Source organism: Schistocerca serialis, chromosome 2, assembly GCF_023864345.2.
Source record: "Schistocerca serialis cubense isolate TAMUIC-IGC-003099 chromosome 2, iqSchSeri2.2, whole genome shotgun sequence".
Classification (NCBI taxonomy): domain Eukaryota; kingdom Metazoa; phylum Arthropoda; class Insecta; order Orthoptera; family Acrididae; genus Schistocerca; species Schistocerca serialis.
In genome coordinates, this window is record NC_064639.1 from 1095303260 (window position 1) to 1095325114 (window position 21855).

At 40.8% G+C, this 21855-nt stretch overlaps 1 protein-coding gene across 2 annotated transcripts in view; it reads right to left on the reverse strand.

Annotated features, from left to right (window-relative positions):
* Window positions 1-10874: 10874 nt before the first annotated feature.
* LOC126458556 (chitin deacetylase 1) overlaps window positions 10875-21855 on the reverse strand; it is a 41916-nt gene continuing 30935 nt past the window's right edge. For both annotated transcript variants that reach the window (XM_050095679.1, XM_050095678.1), the window contains exons 7-8: window positions 14783-15352; window positions 10875-11875 (exon numbers count right to left, since the gene is read on the reverse strand). In XM_050095679.1, coding sequence (XP_049951636.1) covers window positions 11642-11875; window positions 14783-15352 — 804 coding nt within the window. In that variant the 3' untranslated portion in view covers window positions 10875-11641. The remainder of the gene's footprint in view (window positions 11876-14782; window positions 15353-21855) is intronic.

Consider the following 21855-nt stretch of genomic DNA (forward strand, 5'->3'; position numbering starts at 1 on the left):
GTGTCATGAAGGTCACAGTTCGTAGTAATAGACGGCAAATCATCGAGTAAAACTGATGTGATATCAGGTGTTCCCCAGGGAAGTGTCCTGGGACCTCTGCTGTTCCTGATCTATATAAATGACGTGGGTGACAATCTGAGCAGTTCTCTTAGGTTGTTCACAGATGATGCTGTAATTTACCGTATAGTAAGGTCATCCGAAGACCAGTATCAGTTGCACAGCGATTTAGAAAAGATTGCTGTATGGTGTGGCAGGTGGCAGTTGACGCTAAATAACGAAAAGTGTGAGGTGATCCACATGAGTTCCAAAAGAAATCCCTTGGAATTTGATTACTCGATAAATAGTACAATTCTCAAGGCTGTCAATTCAAGTAAGTACCTGGGTGTAAAAATTATGAACAACTTCAGTTGGAAAGACCACATATATAATATTGTGGGGAAGGCGAGCCAAAGGTTGCGTTTCATTGGCAGGACACTTAGAAGATGCAACAATTCCACTAAAGAGACAGCTTCTGTTAGAATGTTGCTGCGCGGTGTGGGATCCTTACCAGGTGGGATTGACGGAGGACATCAAAAGGGTGCAAAAAAGGGCAGCTCGTTTTGTATTATCACGTAATAGGGGAGAGAGTGTGGCAGATATGATACGCGAGTTGGGATGGAAGTCATTAAAGCAAAGACGTTTTTCGTTGCGGTGAGATCTATTTACGAAATTTCAGTCAACAACTTTCTCTTCCAAATGCGAAAATATTTTGTTGAGCCCAACCTACATATGTAGGAATGATCATCAAAATAAAATAAGAGAAATCAGAGCTCGAACGGAAAGGTTTAGGTGTTCGTTTTCCCCGCGCGCTGTTCGGGAGTGGAATGGTAGAGAGATAGTATGATTGTGGTTCAATGAACCCTCTGCCAAGCACTTAAATGTGAATTGCAGAGTAGTCATGTAGATGTAGATTATACCATGAAAGGAGCTCTTTAATATGCATAGTAAGTGGTTGTGGTTATGTATAATATTTGGGTTAAAAAGTGAAACTTCATGTTCAGGCCCTGAAGACTGCAATGTTGACTGCCTGCTGTGTCATCCTCTGTCATGATGACATGATGTGGATGTGATATGGAGGGCCATGGGCTCGGCACATCGCTCTGCCAGTCATTGTCAGTGTTTAGATCTTGGAACTGCTGCCTCTTGGTCAGATAGCTCTTCGGTCAGCATCACGAGGCGTAGTGCACCCCAATCCAGTCTTCCCATCAAGTAAAAGTCCTATGCAGTACCGATAATCGAGCCTGGGTCCTCTGCATGGCAGCCATCTAAACTGACCACTCAGCTGCAGGACAGATATACATTTCAGTTGCATTAAAACAATATTGATATTAATCAGTTAACCTCATACACCTATGCCGTCCTGTGCAGCTGCTCTTTATATGGCATTTCACTGTAATGACCTTTTAAGATATGGTACTTATTCTATTTACGGCCCACAGTGTTTCATTACAGGGCCAATAGCAATGCTCTATTCAGTTTGTTACATGGCCAGTAATGATGATGTCTTTAGTTTCAGCTTCTCCCTTCATATGCTCTGCTATATTTTATCTTTGTCACACTTCATTTCCTATGATATCACTTTATTTGTTTCCAGTGACTCGGTAGTTTGACATGTTAGTTTCTGTTTTATTTGCTTGAATTAATTGCTGAATCATAAACATGTTTGGTATGTGTAAATTAGAAAGACTGTGTTTTCATTATGGATGTAGTTAATTGGTTTATTCATCACATATAATCATTCCTTTTTTTTTTTTTAAGAAAACTGCCACCATAACATTTGAAGTTGGATATTGATTCTAAAAAAAAAAGAGAAGCTGAAATCTTTGAAGTTTTATGCGACATAGAAGCTGGTGAAAAAAAGTTTAATATTTGTAATGCAATGGGCCTGGCAAAGTCCACTGTTCAAAACCTATTGGATAGAAAAGAAGAAATCAAAATGCAGTACTATCTGCTGCTCACTCAAGTGTTTCAAAATTGACTCACCAAAGAAGCAATGCAATGGAAAAAATGAAACTCAAAAATGAAATGTGAAAGAGCTAGTGCAGATGATGATACAGCTGAATAATATCTCAACATTTCAGAAAGAAATATTGAATGAGGTGGATACCAAACTGAACAAGTTTTTGATCTAGACGAGACAGGATTCTATTCGAAGTGAATACCTGAAATAACTTACATTTCAAATGCGAAACATCTGTGTCTGTATATAAGGTGTCAAAAGAACAATTAACTTTGCTCCTTGGTGCTAATGGTTAGGTGATTTTAAGCTAAAACTACTTTTCGGATATGTTTCAGAATATTCCAGCTGTTTTAAAGGCTTGAATAAGAAAGTTTCCCATAATTTGATAGATTACTAAAATTCTCATTGAGGGCTGGTTTAAAAATTTATTTTTGTCCGAAAGTAAATAAATAAAGAAAAAAAAAGAAATTTGTAGGTCAATAATTTAAACAACAAGGCATTGCTTATTTTGCCTTATGCTCCAGGGCACCCAGTTAATTTATCTGAATTATCTGCTGATGTGGAGATTGAATCTCTTACCAAAAATACAACTGTTCTGTTCCAGCCAATAGGTAAGGGTGAAACAGCCATCTTAGAACTCTTCATAAACTTATACACGAAACCGATGGTGAATCTTCAGTAAAACATTTTTGGTAAACATACGTTATCAGAGATGCCATAGACAACATTATAGAACCAAGGAGGGAATTAAAATCAACCACATTGAACCAAATTGGGGGAGATCTTATCAGAATGCATAAAAACTAATGAACCTGAAGTTGATTCTCTTTGTGAAATTTGGCAACTCCTATTAAACTTAGGAAGCCATCTTGGTTCTAAAGATTTGGAAGAAGGTAATTTGATTGACCTGAATGCTCAACCTGCTGATCGCGATCAACTGATTGATTGCCATGGTTTTATAGGCTGACCTGTCGTAAACTTTGTCAAATCTGTGTAAATGATTTGCTTTTGTAAAATACCAGTTTGTTGACAATGAGTGTTTCGCACGGTATTTGTAGGCAGTAAATCTGATGATACCGTCTCTTTCTCTTCCATCAGCATTTCACCAGCTTTAATACTTGTGCCAGGCAACAGTATTTCCTCCTGCATGGTGCTGTGATTCAGGGTTACTATGTGAGCGACAAGAGCACTCAGGGCTACAGGATGAGGTGTGGTACAGTGCATGCTGTTAGGGCAGGGGACTAGCTCTGCCTCCAATAGGCAACACAGTTTTCAAGCTTCCATGAAACAACAAGTGCAAGATGAAGGTAATGTTCAAATGTCAAAGTATCTGCGTTATCGAAACACTTCCTCAAATACAGCTGGAATAGTCCGATTAAAAACACCTTTGTATCAAGAAGCCAACCTGACAGCACTGAGGACAGAGCTTGAAAGCTGATATTCAGAGTTCAAGGCAATGAACCTATTCTCGCTTCTGTAGCTCAGTGTTTCCAAAAAGAGGATGTGGAAGAGATTTCAAGTAAAGAGAGTATCTTTTTCTCTTTTAGTGAGACTGAACGTGAAGAAGAAATAAGTTGATTTCAGAATGACATTTTGTTAAAGTAGGAATGCAATGTAGATAACTTTTGGAAAGTGGTGGCTGTAAAAACATACCTTAACATTGCAAACGCTACATAGTATCTTTTATTGTCTTTTGGATCACCTTATCTATGTGGGGCAGTATTTTCAATGATAAACATAGTGAAATCTGAGTGTAGAAATAAACATACTGATCCTCATCTTTCATACTGTGTAAGGTTGACTCTGGCCAATTATTCACCAGATTATTAGAAACTTACCAATGACACGCAAAACCAAGTATCTCACTAAACTTTTTTCAATGTGAATGGAAATTTTTTTACTTAAGTAATATCTTGAAAATTGAGTAGTAGGCCTACAACGTTTGATGGAGAGAAGATAACCTTTCATGCATTTTGTGTAATTAAAATGATTAATTTTGCCTACAGTGTTGTTTTGTGCTCAAACTGTTATGAATTTTTAAGTCAGTATATCTCTAAATGTACTAAACTGCATATAGTAGATCTCAAGCATACAAAGGTTGAGCACCTCTGACCTAGATGCTGACGGAGAGCTACCCATCCTCACAGCTTCACTTCTCCTAGTACCTCATCTCTTTCTTCCAAACTTCACAGAAGTTCTCCTGCAGAACTTACTGGACTGGCACTCTTGGAAGAAAGGATACTGTGGACACATGTCTTAGCCAAGGGGGAGGCGTGTTTATAGCGATAAGAAGTGCAATAGTATCGAAGGAAATTGACGGAGATCCGAAATGTGAAATAATTTGGGTGAAGGTCATGGTTAAAGCAGGCTCAGACATGGTAATTGGATGTGTCTATAGGCCCCCTGGCTCAGCAGCTGTTGTGGCTGAGCACCTGAAGGGTAATTTGGAAAATATTTCGAGTAGATTTCCCCACCATGTTATAGTTCTGGGTGGAGATTTTAATTTGCCAGATATAGACTGGGGGACTCAAACGTTCATAATGGGTGGCAGGGACAAAGAATCCAGTGAAATTTTTTAAGTGCTTTATCTGAAAACTACCTTGAGCAGTTAACCAGAGAATCAACGTGTGGCGATAACATATTAGACCTTCTGGTGACAAACAGACCCGAACTATTTGAAACAGTTAACGCAGAACAGGGAATCAGCGATCATAAAGCGGTTACTGCATCAATGATGTCAGCCGTAAATAGAAATATTAAAAAAGGTAGGAAGATTTTTCTGTTTAGCAAAAGTGACAAAAAGCAGATTTCAGAGTACCTGACGGCTCAACACAGAAGTTTTGTCTCAAGTACAGATAGTGTTGAGGATCAGTGGACAAAGTTCAAAACCATCGTACAATGTGCATTAGATGAGTATGTGCCAAACATGATCGTAAGAGATGGAAAAGAGCCACCGTGGTACAACAACCGAGTTAGAAAACTACTGCGGAAGCAAAGGGAACTTCACAGCAAACATAAACATAGCCAAAGCCTTGCAGACAAACAAAAATTACGCGAAGCGAAATGTAGTGTGAGGATGGCTATGCGAGAGGCGTTCAATGAATTCGAAAGTAAAGTTCTATGTACTGTCTTGGCAGAAAATCCTAAGAAATTTTGGTCTTATGTCAAAGCGGTACGTGGATAAAAACAAAATGTCCAGACACTCTGTGACCAAAATGGTACTGAAACAGAGGATGACAGACTAAAGGCCGAAATACTAAATGTCTTTTTCCAAAGCTGTTTCACAGAGGAAGACTGCACTGTAGTTACTTCTCTAGATTGTTGCACAGATGACGAAATGGAAGACATCGAAATAGATGTCAGAGGGATAGAGAAACAATTAAAATCGCTCAAAAGATGAAAGGCTGCTGGACCTGATGGGATACCAGTTCGATTTTACACAGAGTACATGAAGGAACTTGCCCCCCTTCTTGCAGCAGTGTACCGTAGGTCTCTAGAAGAGTGTAGCGTTCCAAAGCATTGGAAAAGGGCACAGGTCATCCCCGTTTTCAAGAAGGGACGTCAGACAGATGTGCAGAACTATAGACCTATATCTCTAACGTCGATCAGTTGTAGAATTTTGGAACACGTATTATGTTCGAGTATAATGACTTTTCTGGAGACTAGAAATCTACTCTGTAGGAATCAGCATGGGTTTCGAAAAAGACAGTCGTGTGAAACCCAGCTCGCACTATTCGTCCATGAGACTCAGAGGGCCGTAGACACGGGTTCACAGGCAGATGCCGTGTTTCTTGACCTCCACAAGGCGTTTGATACAGTTCGCCACAGTCGTTTAATGAACAAAGTAAGAGCATATGGACTATCAGACCAATTGTGTGATTGGAATGAAGAGTTCCTTGATAACGGAACGCAGCATGTCATTCTCAATGGAGAGAAGTCTTCCGAAGTAAGAGTGATTTCAGGTGTGCCGCAAGGGAGTGTTGTAGGACCGTTGCTATTCACAATATACATAAATGACCTGGTGGATGACATTGGAATTCCACGGAGGCTTTTTGCGGATGATGCTGTGGTATATCGAGAGGTTGTAACAATGGAAAATTATACTGAAATGCAGGAGGATCTGCAGCGAATTGACACATAGTGCAGAGAATGGCAATTGAATCTCAATGTAGACAAGTGTAACGTGCTGCGAATACATAGAAAGAAAGCTCCCTTATCATTTAGCTACAATATAGGAGGTCAGCAACTGGAAGCAGTTAATTCCATAAACCATCTGGGAGTACGCATTAGGAGTGATTTAAAATGGAATGATCATATAAAGTTGATCGTCGGTAAAGCAGATGCCAGACTGAGATTCATTGGAAGAATCCTAAGGAAATGCAATCCGAAAACAAAGGAAGTAGGTTACAGTACGCATGTTCGCCCACTGCTTGAATACTGCTCAGCAGTATGGGATCCATACCAGATAGATGGAGATAGAGAGATAGAGAAGATCCAACGGAGAGCAGCGCACAGGATCATTTAGTAATCGCGAAAGCGTTGTGGAGATGATAGATAAACTCCAGTGGAAGACTCTGCAGGAGAGACGCTCAGTAGCTCGGTACGGGCTTTTGTTGAAGTTTCGAGAACATACCTTCACTGAGGAGTCTAGCAGTATATTGCTCCCTCCTATGTATATCTCGCGAAGAGATCATGAGGATAAAATCAGAGAGATTAGAGCCCACACAGAGGCATACCGACAATCCTTTCCACGAACAATACGAGACTGGAATAGAAGGGAGAACCAATAGAGGTACTCAAGGTACCCTCCGCCACACACCGTCAGGTGGCTTGCGGAGTATGGATGTAGATTGGAGTATGCACGAATATAAAACTTTCTGACAGATTAAAACTCTGTGTTGTACTGCATCTCAAGTGCTGGACCTTTGCTTTTTTCCAGCAAGTGCTCTTCCAACTGAGCAGCTCAAGCATGACTCGTGACCCACCCTCACAGCTTCACTTTCATCAGTGCCTTATCTCCTAGATTCCAAAGTTGGTAGAGCATTTGCCTGCAAAAGCCGAAAGTCATGGGTTTGAGTCCTGGTCTGGCACAGAGTTTTAATATGTCAGAGTGAAAATTCATTTTGGAAACAATCCACCAAGTTGTGGCTAAGTCACGTTTCCCCAGTATCTTTTGTTCCAGGAGTACTAGTCCTGCAAGTTTTGCAGGAGAACTTCTTTGAAGTTTGGAAGGTAAGAGATGAGGTACTGGGTGCAAGTGCAGTTGTGAGGATTGGTTTGAGTTATGGTCAGGTAGCCCATTCAGTAGAGCACTTGCCTATGGAAGGCAAAAGTCCTGGGTTTGAGTCTTGGTCCAGCACATAGATTTAGTCTGCCAGGAAGTTTACTCAGATTCGAGTCTACCCTTGGTCTCCCTCTACAATTTTTACTAATCTATTACTGGCTGAACTATTCCTTGATGTCTCAGGCTCTGTTCTATCAGTCGATTGCCTCTTTTGGTCGAGTCATGCTATATATCGTTTTTCTTCCACTTTTCTCCAGTAATACTTGATTAGTTAATCAGTCTTTCCATCTAAGCTTCAGTATTCTTCTATAACACCGTCTTACAAAACCTTTTCTCTTCATATTTGTATAGTTTATCATCCATGTTTCACTTCCATCTAAGATTACACTCACTTTTTCGCACTTAAATTTATATTTTGTATTCCCAAATTTTTGCTTCTCAGAGATGTCTTTCTTGCTGTTGACAGCGTGCATTGTATATCCTCTTTATTTCAGTCTTCATCAGTTATTTTGCTGCATAAATAGCAGAAACAACTACTATTATTAGTGTCAGACTTTCACAAAATCATACCCAGTTGCCTTGAGTATTCATTAATTAAAACTTTCGAGCTAAGAGGCCATGGTTGAACAGTAGAAATTCTTCCTCCTGACGTTTCGTTGCCAACTGCGGGCAACATCTTCCGAGGTGAATCAATGACTGGCTGCTGGGCTGTGGAGGTCTTGTTTATATAGAGTGCATAGAGGACGACACCACTCATCACGTGCTGTTGACAGTGAAACTATCTCTGACGAAACATCATTACTCACGATCACAGGTAATCAATTGTTTCATCATTGGTACAGAGTCGACCATTATGTCCTATTTAACTTCAAACCTTCTTGTCTTCTGTTAAAATTATTGTGATGTTTATAAGTCTCTGTGGCTTCTCTGTACATACATGCATAATAATGTGATGCCTTAGCCAGCCCACTTGTCTCACTAAATCTTCTTTCATAATAACCATGTTCAAAAACATGTTCCATGACAGCCAATTTGCCGGTGTGTCCTAGACACATGTGGTAGCTAAGACACTGCATTATTACACACATAAGTACAGAGAAGCCATAGAGATTTATAAACACCATGATAATTTTAACAGAAAACAAAAGGCGGTCAACTTTGTACCCGCGCTGTGGCAATCGATTATCTGTGATTGAGAGTAAAGACATTAACCATAGATAGTTTCACTGTTGACAGCACATGACAGGTGGTGGTGCCCTCTATGTGCTCCATATAAACATGATCTCCACGGCCCAGCAGTCATTGACTCACCTCAGAAGGTGATGCCAGCAGTTGCCAATGAAATGTCAGGAGGAAGAGTTTCTACTGTTCGACCCCAGTCTCTTAGCCTGGAAATTTTAATTAATGAAGACACCAGTCATGAAAGCCTACATGTTATGATAAATGGGTATTGTTTGTCAGAAAATTTCTGGAAATTCATGGAAGGGAAATCAGGAGAATGAAGTCAAGGTACAGTTTTACTACATTATTCATTAGTCTGGTGCCACAATACAAATTTCTGCTCGCTGCTGGTTTTTGCACATTAGCGAGAGATGATAAAAGACTGAGAGATACAGTATGACATTGCAGTGACTTTGTGCCACGTCCTCAAATAGAGCTTCATGTGATTTTTCATTGATATTTCTCACTTAGTATTGTCTGATTAATTCCACTGCACTCCATTGCACTTATTTTATTTCTGCTGTTATTCAGCTTAATATGCATCTTATAGGTGTTCTTAATAATACTGAAGATGTGCTTCCACATTGTTGGTTAAAGTGTGATGCACTCTCATTTGTTAATGGATTCTTGGTCAGTGAATCAATAAATGTGTTACTGACTGAGTCATTTCCATAATAACAATAAAGTAAAACCCAATTCAAAAACTGTAAAAACATTGATCAGTTATGCAAAAATCATATCCTTCTTTCAGATTTAATAGTTGATCATTGCTATAAATTGTGAACAAATCCACACTATTTGCACATGGAATAATTGGTTTCTTATTTATATTGTGTTTATCCTTCTGTGTTATTCATGTGTGTCAGCTATTTACTCAGTAATCTGAAATGAATTGTGTTGGTGTCCAAATTTGAATACTTACATGATTTGAAAGTGTTTCTTTCAGTGGGAGCAAGTTCTGGTTTAACTATGCTACCAGGCAGGTAGTTGAAGTAATTAGAGAAAGCAGTAATAGCGAAAACTGACCAAAGACTACTGTGGAAGTTTGCATCTAAATGAGACTTGGTATAGACACTAAACACAGACAAACTCCCTATTGGCTTCTGTCTAGGGTTCTTCGGCTGACATTCATCTAATGATTTTACTGACATTTCGTGAGCACGAGTGGCTGGCATTGTCAAAGCTTCACCCTCCATTTCTGGTGGTGAACTGGAGCCGAGCTCGCGACCGTAGACTATATGTACCTGGCGCGCCAACGTCCGAGAGCTTCTTGGCAGTCATTTCCGGTGCAGTTCTCCTTTTGCTCCCTGCTACGGTGGCAGAGCATGCACTGAGTGAGACCGACCACGTAATAAAATTCGCCGACATGGAAGTTCTGGCTGTAGAGAAGCACTAATACATGTGCTTGTTCAGAGAAGCTGTAGAAATACAAAAACACGCGAACAGCTTCAACAAGAAAGAGGAAAGCCTTAAGGTAAATGGATCCTAGCTTCCCGTACTGCAGCGAACGACCGCTGCAGGTAGCAAGAGGAGAACCACACTGGAAATGACAGTGGAGAAGCCCTCGGATGTTGGCGCGCCAGGTACATATAGTGTGCAGCCGTGAGCTCGGCTCCAGTTCACCACCGGCAATGGAGGGTGAAGCTTTGACAATGCCAGCCACTTGTGCTAGCGAAACGTCAGTAAAACCACTAGAGGAACGTCGGCCGAAGAACCCGAGACCGAAGCCAATAGGCAGTGTGTCAACAAGTGACCACGAAAGCCTTAACAATTTTGCACTAAACACAGAGATCATACTACCATTTTAAGATGTTATATTGACCAGTAATGAATATGCACATTGATCTTTCATCTGAGTGGCAGAATAGTCAGTGTTTAGCATAATATGGGTCAGCAGAATTCAGTGGAACCAAACTTGACAAACAATACCATCATATCAGGACAGCACAATAAACATTTACTGATTCTTTCCATTAAATTACACTCGGTAATACTGTTTTGAAATCAAGCCCGAGATGCAATATCCTTATGCATTAATACTACTGCATCAACTTTGCATAAACACCAGATGAGAATACACTAGTAAGTCCAACAATGATCATCGTATCTCACTTTATCTGCCGTCACTATAACGACTTGATAGCACTGAGATGTTGAAAATATTATCTTCACATTATGAAATTCGTAGTAATAATATATATAATTTTTTAATTATATGTTCTCTGATCTACACTAGTTCTCAGAGTTCCCCTTCCCTTCCAAAAAGGTCTGTAATACTTGTTTCTAATTATATACAACCTGTGAAAATAAATTTTGTTCCTGTTAATCAAGAAGTAAAAGAAACAAGGATGAAGGTGCTATATTCAAAAGTTATTGTACTGACAAAAGTTTTGACTTTATTAAAATTAATTGCAATAGAACAACATGTTCTTGTTTCAGAAACATAATGAATACTTGGTCAACAGGCAGTTCTGTCTGTTCAGTGTATAGTTATCTTCGGAGTGACATAATTTAATCAACTAAACTGATTACATATTTGATCTGTAACATCATTTAACTCACTGTAAATAAATCAATGAGAGCAGGTACTTAATAAAAAGAAAATGCACATAGCTAAGAATACAGAGATTGACCTGTAGGGATCTAACTAAAAATTTCTTTCAGTTAAATTAATTTAGAGTATGTGTAATATATATTACTGTATAATGTGTAATTTAAGTCCTGAAAAATTTTATTAAATGATTTGATTTCACAATACTCAAACAATTTTTCTATAAATATAAAGTTTGAAATGAATGTCAAAGGACTTTGACAACCACGAACTTCTAATGACTGTGGCACAGAACAATAGGAGTGCTCAGTCTTTCAGAAGACAATGTCAACATAAAATACATATACAAATCAAAGTATCTCAGTCTAACGCAGTTGCAACACAGCACACAAGGCAGAGCATAATCTTCTTCACTGTCCGAGCTCCACATTTATGGATGAGACATCATTGAAGGATGCACTTTTCCATGTTGACACAGACTAGAAGGTTCTTCTTGTGTCCACTCAGAACAATGCACGCTCTCCAGATGTATTTTGGGAATGGAATCAGCTCAAGTATCTATTTTGATGAGCTGTTGTAGTGGGGTTTACTTCTTCACAGAGAAGCCATCACCTGTGGGGTCGAGGATCCAGGGATAGTTGTTGGGGCACTCCATGCACGTGAAGAGGCGCAGTGTCTCACCAGGAAGCTCACGTGTCGTCAGTGGGCAAGCGTTGGGCAGTGAACAGTATGGTTGACCCTTCACGTCACACTTTTCCTTCCATTCCTGGAAGTCTCGAAGCCCAGTCAGCTCTGTGGGGTTTTGCATCCACTGGATCACCTGTATAGAAGATCAAGTGTGATTAGCTGTTCCATTAGTGTAATGTGCAAATGTTTGTCACTACCTTCCAATGAATTTTCAGTTTTTTCAGATATTGATACTTATGTACGAAGATATTTTAAAAAGAATTCGTAACTCTGGGTTAAAGTAGGATCCTGATTTCAGGCAGTGAGTTGATGTTGTGTATGCTGTACATAAGTCACTCAGAACACTCTTTTTCTTGCAGAACAGGAAATGAACATCTAACTTCATGTTACTTTCTGATGAAAATATATACCTTTGTGAGCAAGTCATTCATTGAATTATGTTGCTAAAACATTAATCTGACTTAGTGATACACTCAGGATCTGTTCTGTCTATAACTACAATTTAATCTACATTTGTCATTTTCCTTTACTCAGTTGCTTATCAGTTTACAGTAAGTATTAGATGTAAATTGTATAAGGAGAGCTGGAGGTACCAAAAAAACAGCGCAAATCACTCAAATTGAACAAAATTCCATGGCCTGATGAAATCCTTATCAGATTCTACACAGAATTTGCAGTCGATTTAGCCCATCTTTTAAATATAATCAACTGTAGATCCCTCAAACAAAAAACTATGCTCAGTACTTGAAAAAAGTGTAGGTCAGCCCTGTCTACAAAAAGGTACCATAAGTGATCCACAAAACTGTTGTCCAATATGCTTGACATCCATTTGTTGTAGAATCTTGGAATATATACTGAGCACAAATATAAAAAGGTATCTCAAACAGTGGTATCTCTTCCATACCAACCATCATGGATTCCAAAAATACTGATCATGTGAAACCCAACTTCTACTTTTCTCACACAACATCCTGAAGACCATAGATCAAGACAGTCAAGTGGATGCAGTATATCTCATTTTCCAATAAGCATTTGACTGAGTACTGCATCTGCACTTATTACCAAAGTACCATTGCATGGGGTGTCAAGGGAAATTTGTGTCTGAACTGAGTATTTTTTTGCAGGAACGACACAGTATGTTATCATCGATGCAGTGTCATTGACAGACATAGAAGTACCTTCAGGTGTGCCCCTGGGAAGTGTTTTGGGGATCTTGTTGTTCATGTTCTATATTAATGATCTTGTGGATGATGTTAACAGTAACCTCAGACTTTTTAGAGATGATGCAGTTATCTGTAATGAAGTGCTATCTGAAAGAAGATGATCTTGATAGGATTTCAGAGTGTTGCAAAGATTGGCAACTTGCTTTAAATGTTCAGGAATGTAAAATTGTGCATGTGGCAAAATGAAGACAAGTGATGTGTTATGACAACAATAGCAATAAGTCATAGTTGGAACTGTTACCCTCATGCAAATATCTGGGTGTAACATTTTGTAGTGATATGGAATGGAATGATCACATAGACTCTGTCACAGGTAAAACTTGCGACAAACTTCAATTTATTTGTAGAATACTAGCGAAATGCAACCACTCTACAGAGGACATTGCTTATAAGTCACAAGCATGACACATCCTAGAATACTGCTCGTGTACGTGGGACCCATACGAAATAGGATTTACAGGGGATGTTGAATGTATACAGAGAAGTGCAGTGTGACTGGTCACAGGTTTGTCTCACCCTTGGGAGTGTTACAGAGATGCTGAAGAAACAGAACTGGCAGACACTTGAAGATACACACAAACTATTCTGGGAAAGCCAACTCTCAAAGTTTCAAGAAACTGCTTTAAATGATGACTACTACAGTGCATTGCTCCCGTAGGGTCTGTGAGGACAAGGCTACATTAATTACACTGCTTATAGAGGCATTCAAACTGTCATTCTTCCCGCACTCCACACATGAATGGAACAGGAAGAAGCCCTAATAACTAGTACAATGGGAAATATCCTCTGCAACGCACTTTATTATGATTTGTGGAGAATGGATGTAGATGTGCTACTGTTATTAGGACAGATCTGTAAACTTCTTTTTAACAACTGGGCTCATTCTTGGTAAAAAGACTTTTCACTTTGTAGTAAAATGAAGAGGTGGTCAAAGCAATGACTCATAATAATATATTTTCTTGATTCACATTTTCTCAGGAAACGCAGTTATCTGTAGGAACAAATCATTTCTTGTGTAAAAAGGAACCTGGATATTTCTCTGAAAGTTTCTCAAATGATACTTGTCATTAAAACATTCAATAACTGGTGGTATCATTTGCATTGCAGTTATCTCAACATTTCATTGCTGAATTGTCATTTGTGTTGATGCTAGTATTTGAAAATGTGTGTTTTGATCATGTGGCTGAAAAATGATATAGTGCAGAAGGAACTCATTGCTACCTTCACATTAAAATTTTCATTCTCCAGTATGATGTGGGTGTACAAGGGGTTGTAATAAAATTTTGATAATCACTTTGAGAAAATGAAGTTCTGTAATTAATTTTTGGTTTCCTTACAGATACATGACTGCAGAACTGAATTTCACTGACATCCTCAGCTACAGTATCATAGCATGTCACTAAGGAGCCAAAATAAAATGGTGCGTGCCATATCCAGGTACTGAGGACGCTTCAAATGAAGTCCCTCCCACCCTCCTGCCCACCCCCAACCTCCCACTCCCACTACATGTGCATGACCAGGAAACTTGATAGCAATTGACAAATGTGCTGGGCAAGTACACATTATTTTGATGTTATTTCCCAATAAGCTTCAAGTGAGACTATCTTCTCCCCGCTGTATCAGTGGGCTCCTATTTCAGTGTGTACAAGGACTAGAGAAATGCACTTGCTAATTAACAAAAATTAATAACATACTGGTAACTTTATTTTTTGAATTGATAATTAAAACTTCATGGCTACCACTCATATTTAAATGGACGTTTGAAGTCTCACGTTTTTAATCAATAAAAATTAATTACGATTAAGGTGCACACTCACCTGAAGCATGGTGACAAAGTAGACGTCGTTCCTTTCAAGCATTTCCTGGATGAACTTGATGAGCTCATCCTTGAATTCCTTCTTGCTCTTGAGCCAGGAGGCATGGAAGTGCAGGCCGAGAGGGGCACGGTTGGAGTTGAAGTGCCTGTTGAAGTTGTGCCTGAGGAGACGGGCGAACTGCTCTCCAGTCTGGATGTTGGAGCAGGAGTCGACCATGTGACAACCGGGCAGCGACTCGTCGAACGTGGGGTCATCTCTGCGGTCCAGCTCGTTCATCACCATCTCCCAGACCGGGTGGCTACGGCTGGGGCAGTTGTGGGCGTTGCCGTTGCACTTGTGCGGCATGCGGAAGTACAGCGTGTACGGCCAGATGGGCACTCGGCCGAGCGGCGCCGTGATGGACGCGTCGTACACGAAGAACTGGTCGGCCATCATCTCGAACTGCTTGTTGCCGCCGACGCGCAAGTAGGGCGCGCGCATGCCGATGATGGAGCCGTCCGTGATGTTGGCGAAGCGCTCGACGATGAGGCGGGCGCCGGCCATCTCAGCCAGCCAGTCGTCGTACGAACCCTGAGGAAGAACAACAGACGGTGTCAGCTAGCTGTCCTGAACGCGCACGTAATAAACAGAAGTGCGCGTGGTGGAGCTATTAATTTACAGTGTACCACCATTCGGGGACAAGATACCTATTACGAAAGATTGACTTCAGCTTTCACAGAAACCAGACTGTGAGTCGAAGGACATAAAAGTAATAGTTGAAAAGTAAGTGAGAGTGTTGTAGTCTATAACTAATGTTATTCAGTCCGCAGACTGAAACAGTAATACAGGAAACCAAAGAGAAATTTGGATACGCAGAAGGAAATAAATACTTCGAGATTCGCCTATGACCTTGTAATTCTGTCAGAGACGCCAAAAGACTTGGAAGATCCATTTAACAGAATGATTAATGTATTGGAAAGAGAATACAAGATTACTGTTACGAAAACTGAGACAAAGTCTAATGGGATGTGCCAAAGTAGTATATGAGTTTTGAATATTTGGGAATGAAAATAACTGCCAATGGCTGAAGTAGAGAGGATTTACAATGCATGCTGGCAATAGCAATAAAAATATTTCTCAAAAACATGAATTTGCTGACATCGAGTATAAATCAACGTGTTTGGAAAAAACCGCTTAATCTTGCGGCGCGAAACAAATAACTCAATGTCACGTAACTGATCAGTTTTTGCTTTGGACTTATTTTTATGTATTGTGTTTACAAAGCTTAACACAAAAATCGTGATAGCGAGCCGTATTATAACAAATGAACAATTATTTCCTGTAGTATGTATAATCGCTCAAACGGTAACAGATCCGAATGCAGCTTATGGCTAATTACACAGATTATTGCCTATTCACAACTTCCAACTCTTGCATAATACGTTATATGTTTAACTTTTGCAAGAATATCGTTATCGCCTGATGTTAGTGTCTTGGGCTGGCAGCTACTAAAACAGTCACTTTTCGCTGCAGCAGGACCTTCTCTTGAAATTTCAGTCACCAACTTTTTCTTCAGAGCGTGAAAATATTTTGTTGGCACCCACCTACGTAGGGAGAAATAACCATCATCGTAAAATAAGAGGAATCAAAGCTCGCGCGGGAAGATTTAAATGTTCGTTTCTCCCGCGCGCTGTTCGAGAATGGAACGGTAGAAAAGTAGTTTAACGGTTGTTCGACGAACCCTCTGTCAGGCACTTAATTGTGAATTGCAGAGTAATGATTTAGATGCAGACGAACTAGGATTGACTGTAAAGAGAGGTGTGTACAAATCACGAAATTTTGTCGTGTTTAACGATTCGCTTTACACTTGTGTAGCGCGGCCACTTCCAAGTTTAACGGCATATCAGGCGATACATTTCATGCCCTAGCAGATTTTGTATTGTTGAACAAGAGGACGAACGTTAAATGTGTATCAAGGCATGCTCTGGGCTATTATGTTTTTCTCCGTAACTCGTAAAAAAAAAAAAAAAAAAAAAAAAAAAAAAAAAAACTAGCGCGCCATATCAGCACCTACAACTAAATTTTTCTGCACGACGTCGTTACAGAGAATGAAATTATGCAAAAGCGGAAAAACGCTACACTCCTGCTCTGGACTGTCGTTACATGGATTGTGATTGTGAAGTTTGTTTTATTTTGTCCATAGGTTCCATGAACTTCTTGGGACGCATATCAGTTGGATTCACCGAGCGAATCTGCGAAGTGGTAAAACAGTGGATCAGTATCCAGAATGAGATTTTCACTCTGCAGCGGAGTGTGCGCTGATATGAAACTTCTGGCAGATTAAAACTGTGTGTCCGACCGAGACTCGAACTCGGGACCTGTGCCTTTCGCGGGGAAGTGCTCTACCAACTGAGCTACCGAAGCACGACTCACGCCCGGTACTCACAGCTTTACTTCTGCCAGTATCTCATCTCCTACCTTCCAAACTTTACAGAAGCCCTCCTGCGAATCTTGCAGAACCGGGCGTGAGTCGTGCTTCGGTAGCTCAGTTGGCAGAGCACTTGCCCGCGAAAGGCAAAGGTCTCGAGTTCGAGTCTCGGTCGGGCCCACAGTTTTAATCTGCCAGGAAGTTTCAGTGGATCAGTATTTTGGAGGAAGGCGGTTCAAACGCCGTCTAGCTAGCCAGCTTTAGGTTTTCCTTATCTCCATAAAACCACTTACTGTGAATGCCGGGATGGTGCGTTTGAAACGGTTTGGCAGATTGATTTCCCCAATCTGAGCTTGTGTTTCGTCTGTAATGACCCAAATGTCGTCGGGACGCTAAGCCCTAATCTTCCTTCCTTTTCCAGGTGGCTTTGCGTCAGCTATCTCTGAAAAACCTCCACCTCTTAAACGTTGCATCTTCTTCTTTTTTTTTAATACACTTAAAATTGCCAGTACTGGCGATGCTTCCTACAGGGATGGCAAAAAAAAAAAAAAAAAAAAAAAAGTAGTGCTCGTTCGTTGTAGGCTACAAATCTCGGATCTCGGGAGCAAAAGACAGAGGAAAGTGTTGCGTGACAGGCGGTGGGGCGCGTTTGCTGGAATCGCGTGCCGCTAAACGCACAGCTGGCCCGCACGCGCCGCTGGCTCTGCGGTTGCCCGGCCTGGGAAGTGGGACGCACGCCTTGGCGCCTCTGAGCTCGGAGGGACCGCGAGACGTGCAGCCAGACCGCTGAGCTACGTCGCGCAAGTGCCCTACTCACACGCACTTATTCCTGTTCCTAATTAACTAACGGCTGCGGCACTTTCGTCCACGTGGGGGGACAGTGGTCTGTCTCCTGGTTGCTGATTAGCCCTCACATGGTATGAGCTCAGGAAAAACGTACTATATGTATGGGGCCTCTTTTGACTCCAAGGTGATCCTAGCAGCTGTATGGAAGTACGTGTGCAGGCTTTCGTGGGCGTTGTCACTAAAGTTAAAATCTGGGTTGTTAGGCCGCGTCACATTCGCTCTAAAATAATCGACGTTTCGACCTCTCTGCTGGGATCGTCTTCAGGATCTTCCGGTGTCCACTCTTACTAGAACACTGTCAGAGACTAGTGTCGCGTTAATTCTCTGCGTATTTGCTGGATTCTTTCTCGAAGAAGTGCTTGGCTCACCGAGGAGATCCTGAAGAAGATCCCAGCAGAGGGGCCGAAACGCCGATTATTTTAGACGAAATATGACGCGGCCTAACAACCCAGGAGATTTTAACTTTATATGGAAATAAAATGTAAAATATTTCCTGAAAAACAATATGACTTATAGTGAGGCCTATGCGCACTGTTGAAATTGTTGCACGCTATAATTAAGGCGTTTCCCTTGATTTATTTGCCTTTATTCAGCAGATTTTCCGGTATAAAGTTGTGCATTTGTCAGGTAACTTGTCACTCAATCTACGACGGTGCACACTTCTATGCTGTACTGTCCAGGTTTCGAAGGAATGTACACCTTGAATGGACACCGTCCCCTCAAAGCACACAGGTGCTCATCAACCGTAATATAAGGACCGTGGATATAAGACGAAATGCATACATCAATGAAAATTTCTAGCACGGCCCACGTAGGTTCAGCTTTTGATCCAGAACCTGCTTTTTCTTTCTCCTCTTGCAAGTTTATCATCGAACCGGACGCGCAGCTGAATACAATTGTCATTGTTGTTCGAAAACGGGTAAGTCATACTCATCTGTTCGAAATTCGCTCAAAGGTTTCCAACGTACCATGTGTGAACCAGTTATTATTAGTAGACCAAAGCATCCCTGTAGTTATGTACGGTCACGTTCAATTCTGCGTTCAAGATATGGGTGTAGAATTTTACGTCTTTTGCACGACTATTAGTATTGCTGTTACACCCTGCATGCGATCAGTGATAAAAAGTCTGAGACAATGTGCCCTTGTCTGAATTTGTAGTCTGAGGTGACGTGGAATAAGCGTAGTTTCACGTATTACACTCCTGGAAGCCTCCTTGTACACGTCATATGTTATCTGTCCACTTCTGAATGCAAAAGTAGACCCACTAGTTTCCTGAATACCACTATCGTCTTTTGCACGTTCATTAACGTTCATCTCATCTCCGATCTGTATATCTTCCTGTCACACCTACATCAGTATCGCTGTCATCTCCATTTCCAAAATTTGATTCATTGTCATTATCACTTTTATGTATATATGCTAAAACCTGCTCGAGCCTCTAGACCCTTTCAAAGCGTATATCATGATCCATTACGAGTAAACTATAATACCACGAGTTAGTCCAACAAAACGTAATTCCTAACCCTGAATTTGTTCCAAACATGCGTGTGTATGTATTTTCTACGAATTAATTAAAACAATGGACAAAGAAATTTTGATTGAGAAGGTGCACTGTTGTCAAGTTTTTATTTTCGTAATAAAACTGAAATATAACATTGAAAATCACATATCATACCTGGGGCATCTCCTGACCCGCAGGAAAAATTTCTAATTATTGTACCATGAACCGTGATATAACCGCTAATGTTTTGCCCGTTTATTATAAAAAGGCCTAAAAAGCATATCTTGAGGATAAGAACCCTATGTCCACGGTAAAACTCTTTCTTTGTAGTTAAAATAGCCTTGGGGTCGAAGAAGACCACAGACTACCAACCAAGGGTTAAGGCTTAACGGAACAGTACATTTCTCCACCGGCTGTTGATGTCGACGCTAGTAATCGGAGTCATTATTACTTCAAATAGTTCGACAACTGTTCCTACGATGCTGAATGAAAGTATTTACTGCTCACGGTCACGTCGAAGCCGATGTTTCATTTACAGTTGTTAACATAATAGGAAAACGGCCTGTTAGGTGCTTCAAATTTGATGTTTCTTCCGCACATGTGCGAACTTTTGAACAAATCCGACAGATGCCAAAGTCGTAGTCAAACATCAAAATGGCGTCTACGCAAGACACTCGTTACAAACAATGTGCTGAAATTGAACTCTTGGCTGCGAAAAAAGGATCCGTGATTAACATTGAAAAACGTTTTTGTGCAGTCCATGGTAATGATACAGTAGAGAGGAGTACTGTTGGACGACGGGTAAAGAGACTCCAACTGTCAGGAAGTACAGAAACTGATCTCCATGATTGGCCACGTTCGGGACGTCTCATGGTAGCCACAGCACACAACATGGTGAATCGCGAAGATGTCATAATTCGTGCAGACCAGCGCATCACACCTCCACAAATGGTTCTACAGCTATTGGTGAGCATTAGAAGTGTGAATGCAGTAATTGATGCTCTCGAATATTCAAAGGTGTGCTCCAAATGGATTACACGAAGACTCGCAACGGACTACGAGATTCAAAGAAAGCGATTTCATCTGAACTGGAGGAGCAGTTTGAGGCCAATGGAGAGGCCCTTCCGTTACGGAACGTTACAAGGTGAAGAAACCTGGGTGCCTCATTTTGAACCGGAAACAAAACATTCACTGGAGTGGCACCACCAAGAACCACCAAAACAAATGAAATTCAAGCCAGCTTCCTGCGCTGCAAAGTCATGATAGTGATGGTGTCGTTCTCGTAGATGTGTTGCCAAAATGGTTAATGGTCATTGCTTCATCCACTTTACAGCCCAGACCTGCCGCCCCCGGACTTTCATCTGTATGGCCCAAATAAGGATTCTCTACCTGGTACACACTTTCAAAATAATGACAGCGTAATTCTTGCTGTGAAAACTTGGCTGCGAGCACAGGGTAACAGCTTTTACCAACAGGCAATACATGCTCTTACACAGTGCTAACGTAAGGTCATAGAACGAGGTGGAGAGGATTGATAAAATTGTATGTGTAATGGAAATGTTGACTGATATTGGCACCAAATTTCTACATCTGAAGAATAAAAATGTTCAGCGAAAAAAGTGGAGGGGCATTATTCATTGAACGATGCTGGTAGTTTCAGCGTAATCATAAGAGTTTCTCGCGATTCAGGACACGAGTACAGAACGAAATCAGTGCCATGGATCAGGGCCTAGATGGAAAACACCATTTCTTACCGCTAAATGTAATGAATGTATCTAGCAGACCACCCTCTTCTCCTACCATAAGCAGGGAGAGGAAATAATTTCATCCACTACAAACTATTATTTTTTGGGAAGTCTTTAACTGTGTCAACAATAATTTAAATAATAAAGTTGATGCACATGTATGTTTTTTATCACACGTAACACAACACGTTTCCGGAATTTATTTGCATTTTCGAGTGCTGTGAGAGTTTGCATATTTTTCGGATCTTCTACCCGTGTGTGTGGTGTTCTGCCCCCGCTTTTTGTAGTCGTCTCTTTTATATTCTTAAGATTATTTTGCCTCGCTCACGATGCAGAAATTCGCACTCCCCAATTTCACAGTACTCAAATCTGGAAACAGATTATTGAAACGCGTTGTGCTAAACATGACAAAGAAATATATTTCTGCTGGGTACGGGGACCTGTTGGAATCCGCAGCAACGAAATGGCAGGTGCAGCAGCTAAACTGGCACGTAAGAGAAACAAGTCACCTCTTCGCTTTCAGCAGTATTACTGGGGAAAGCTATAGTCACGGACAGATGGGAAGGGGAATGGC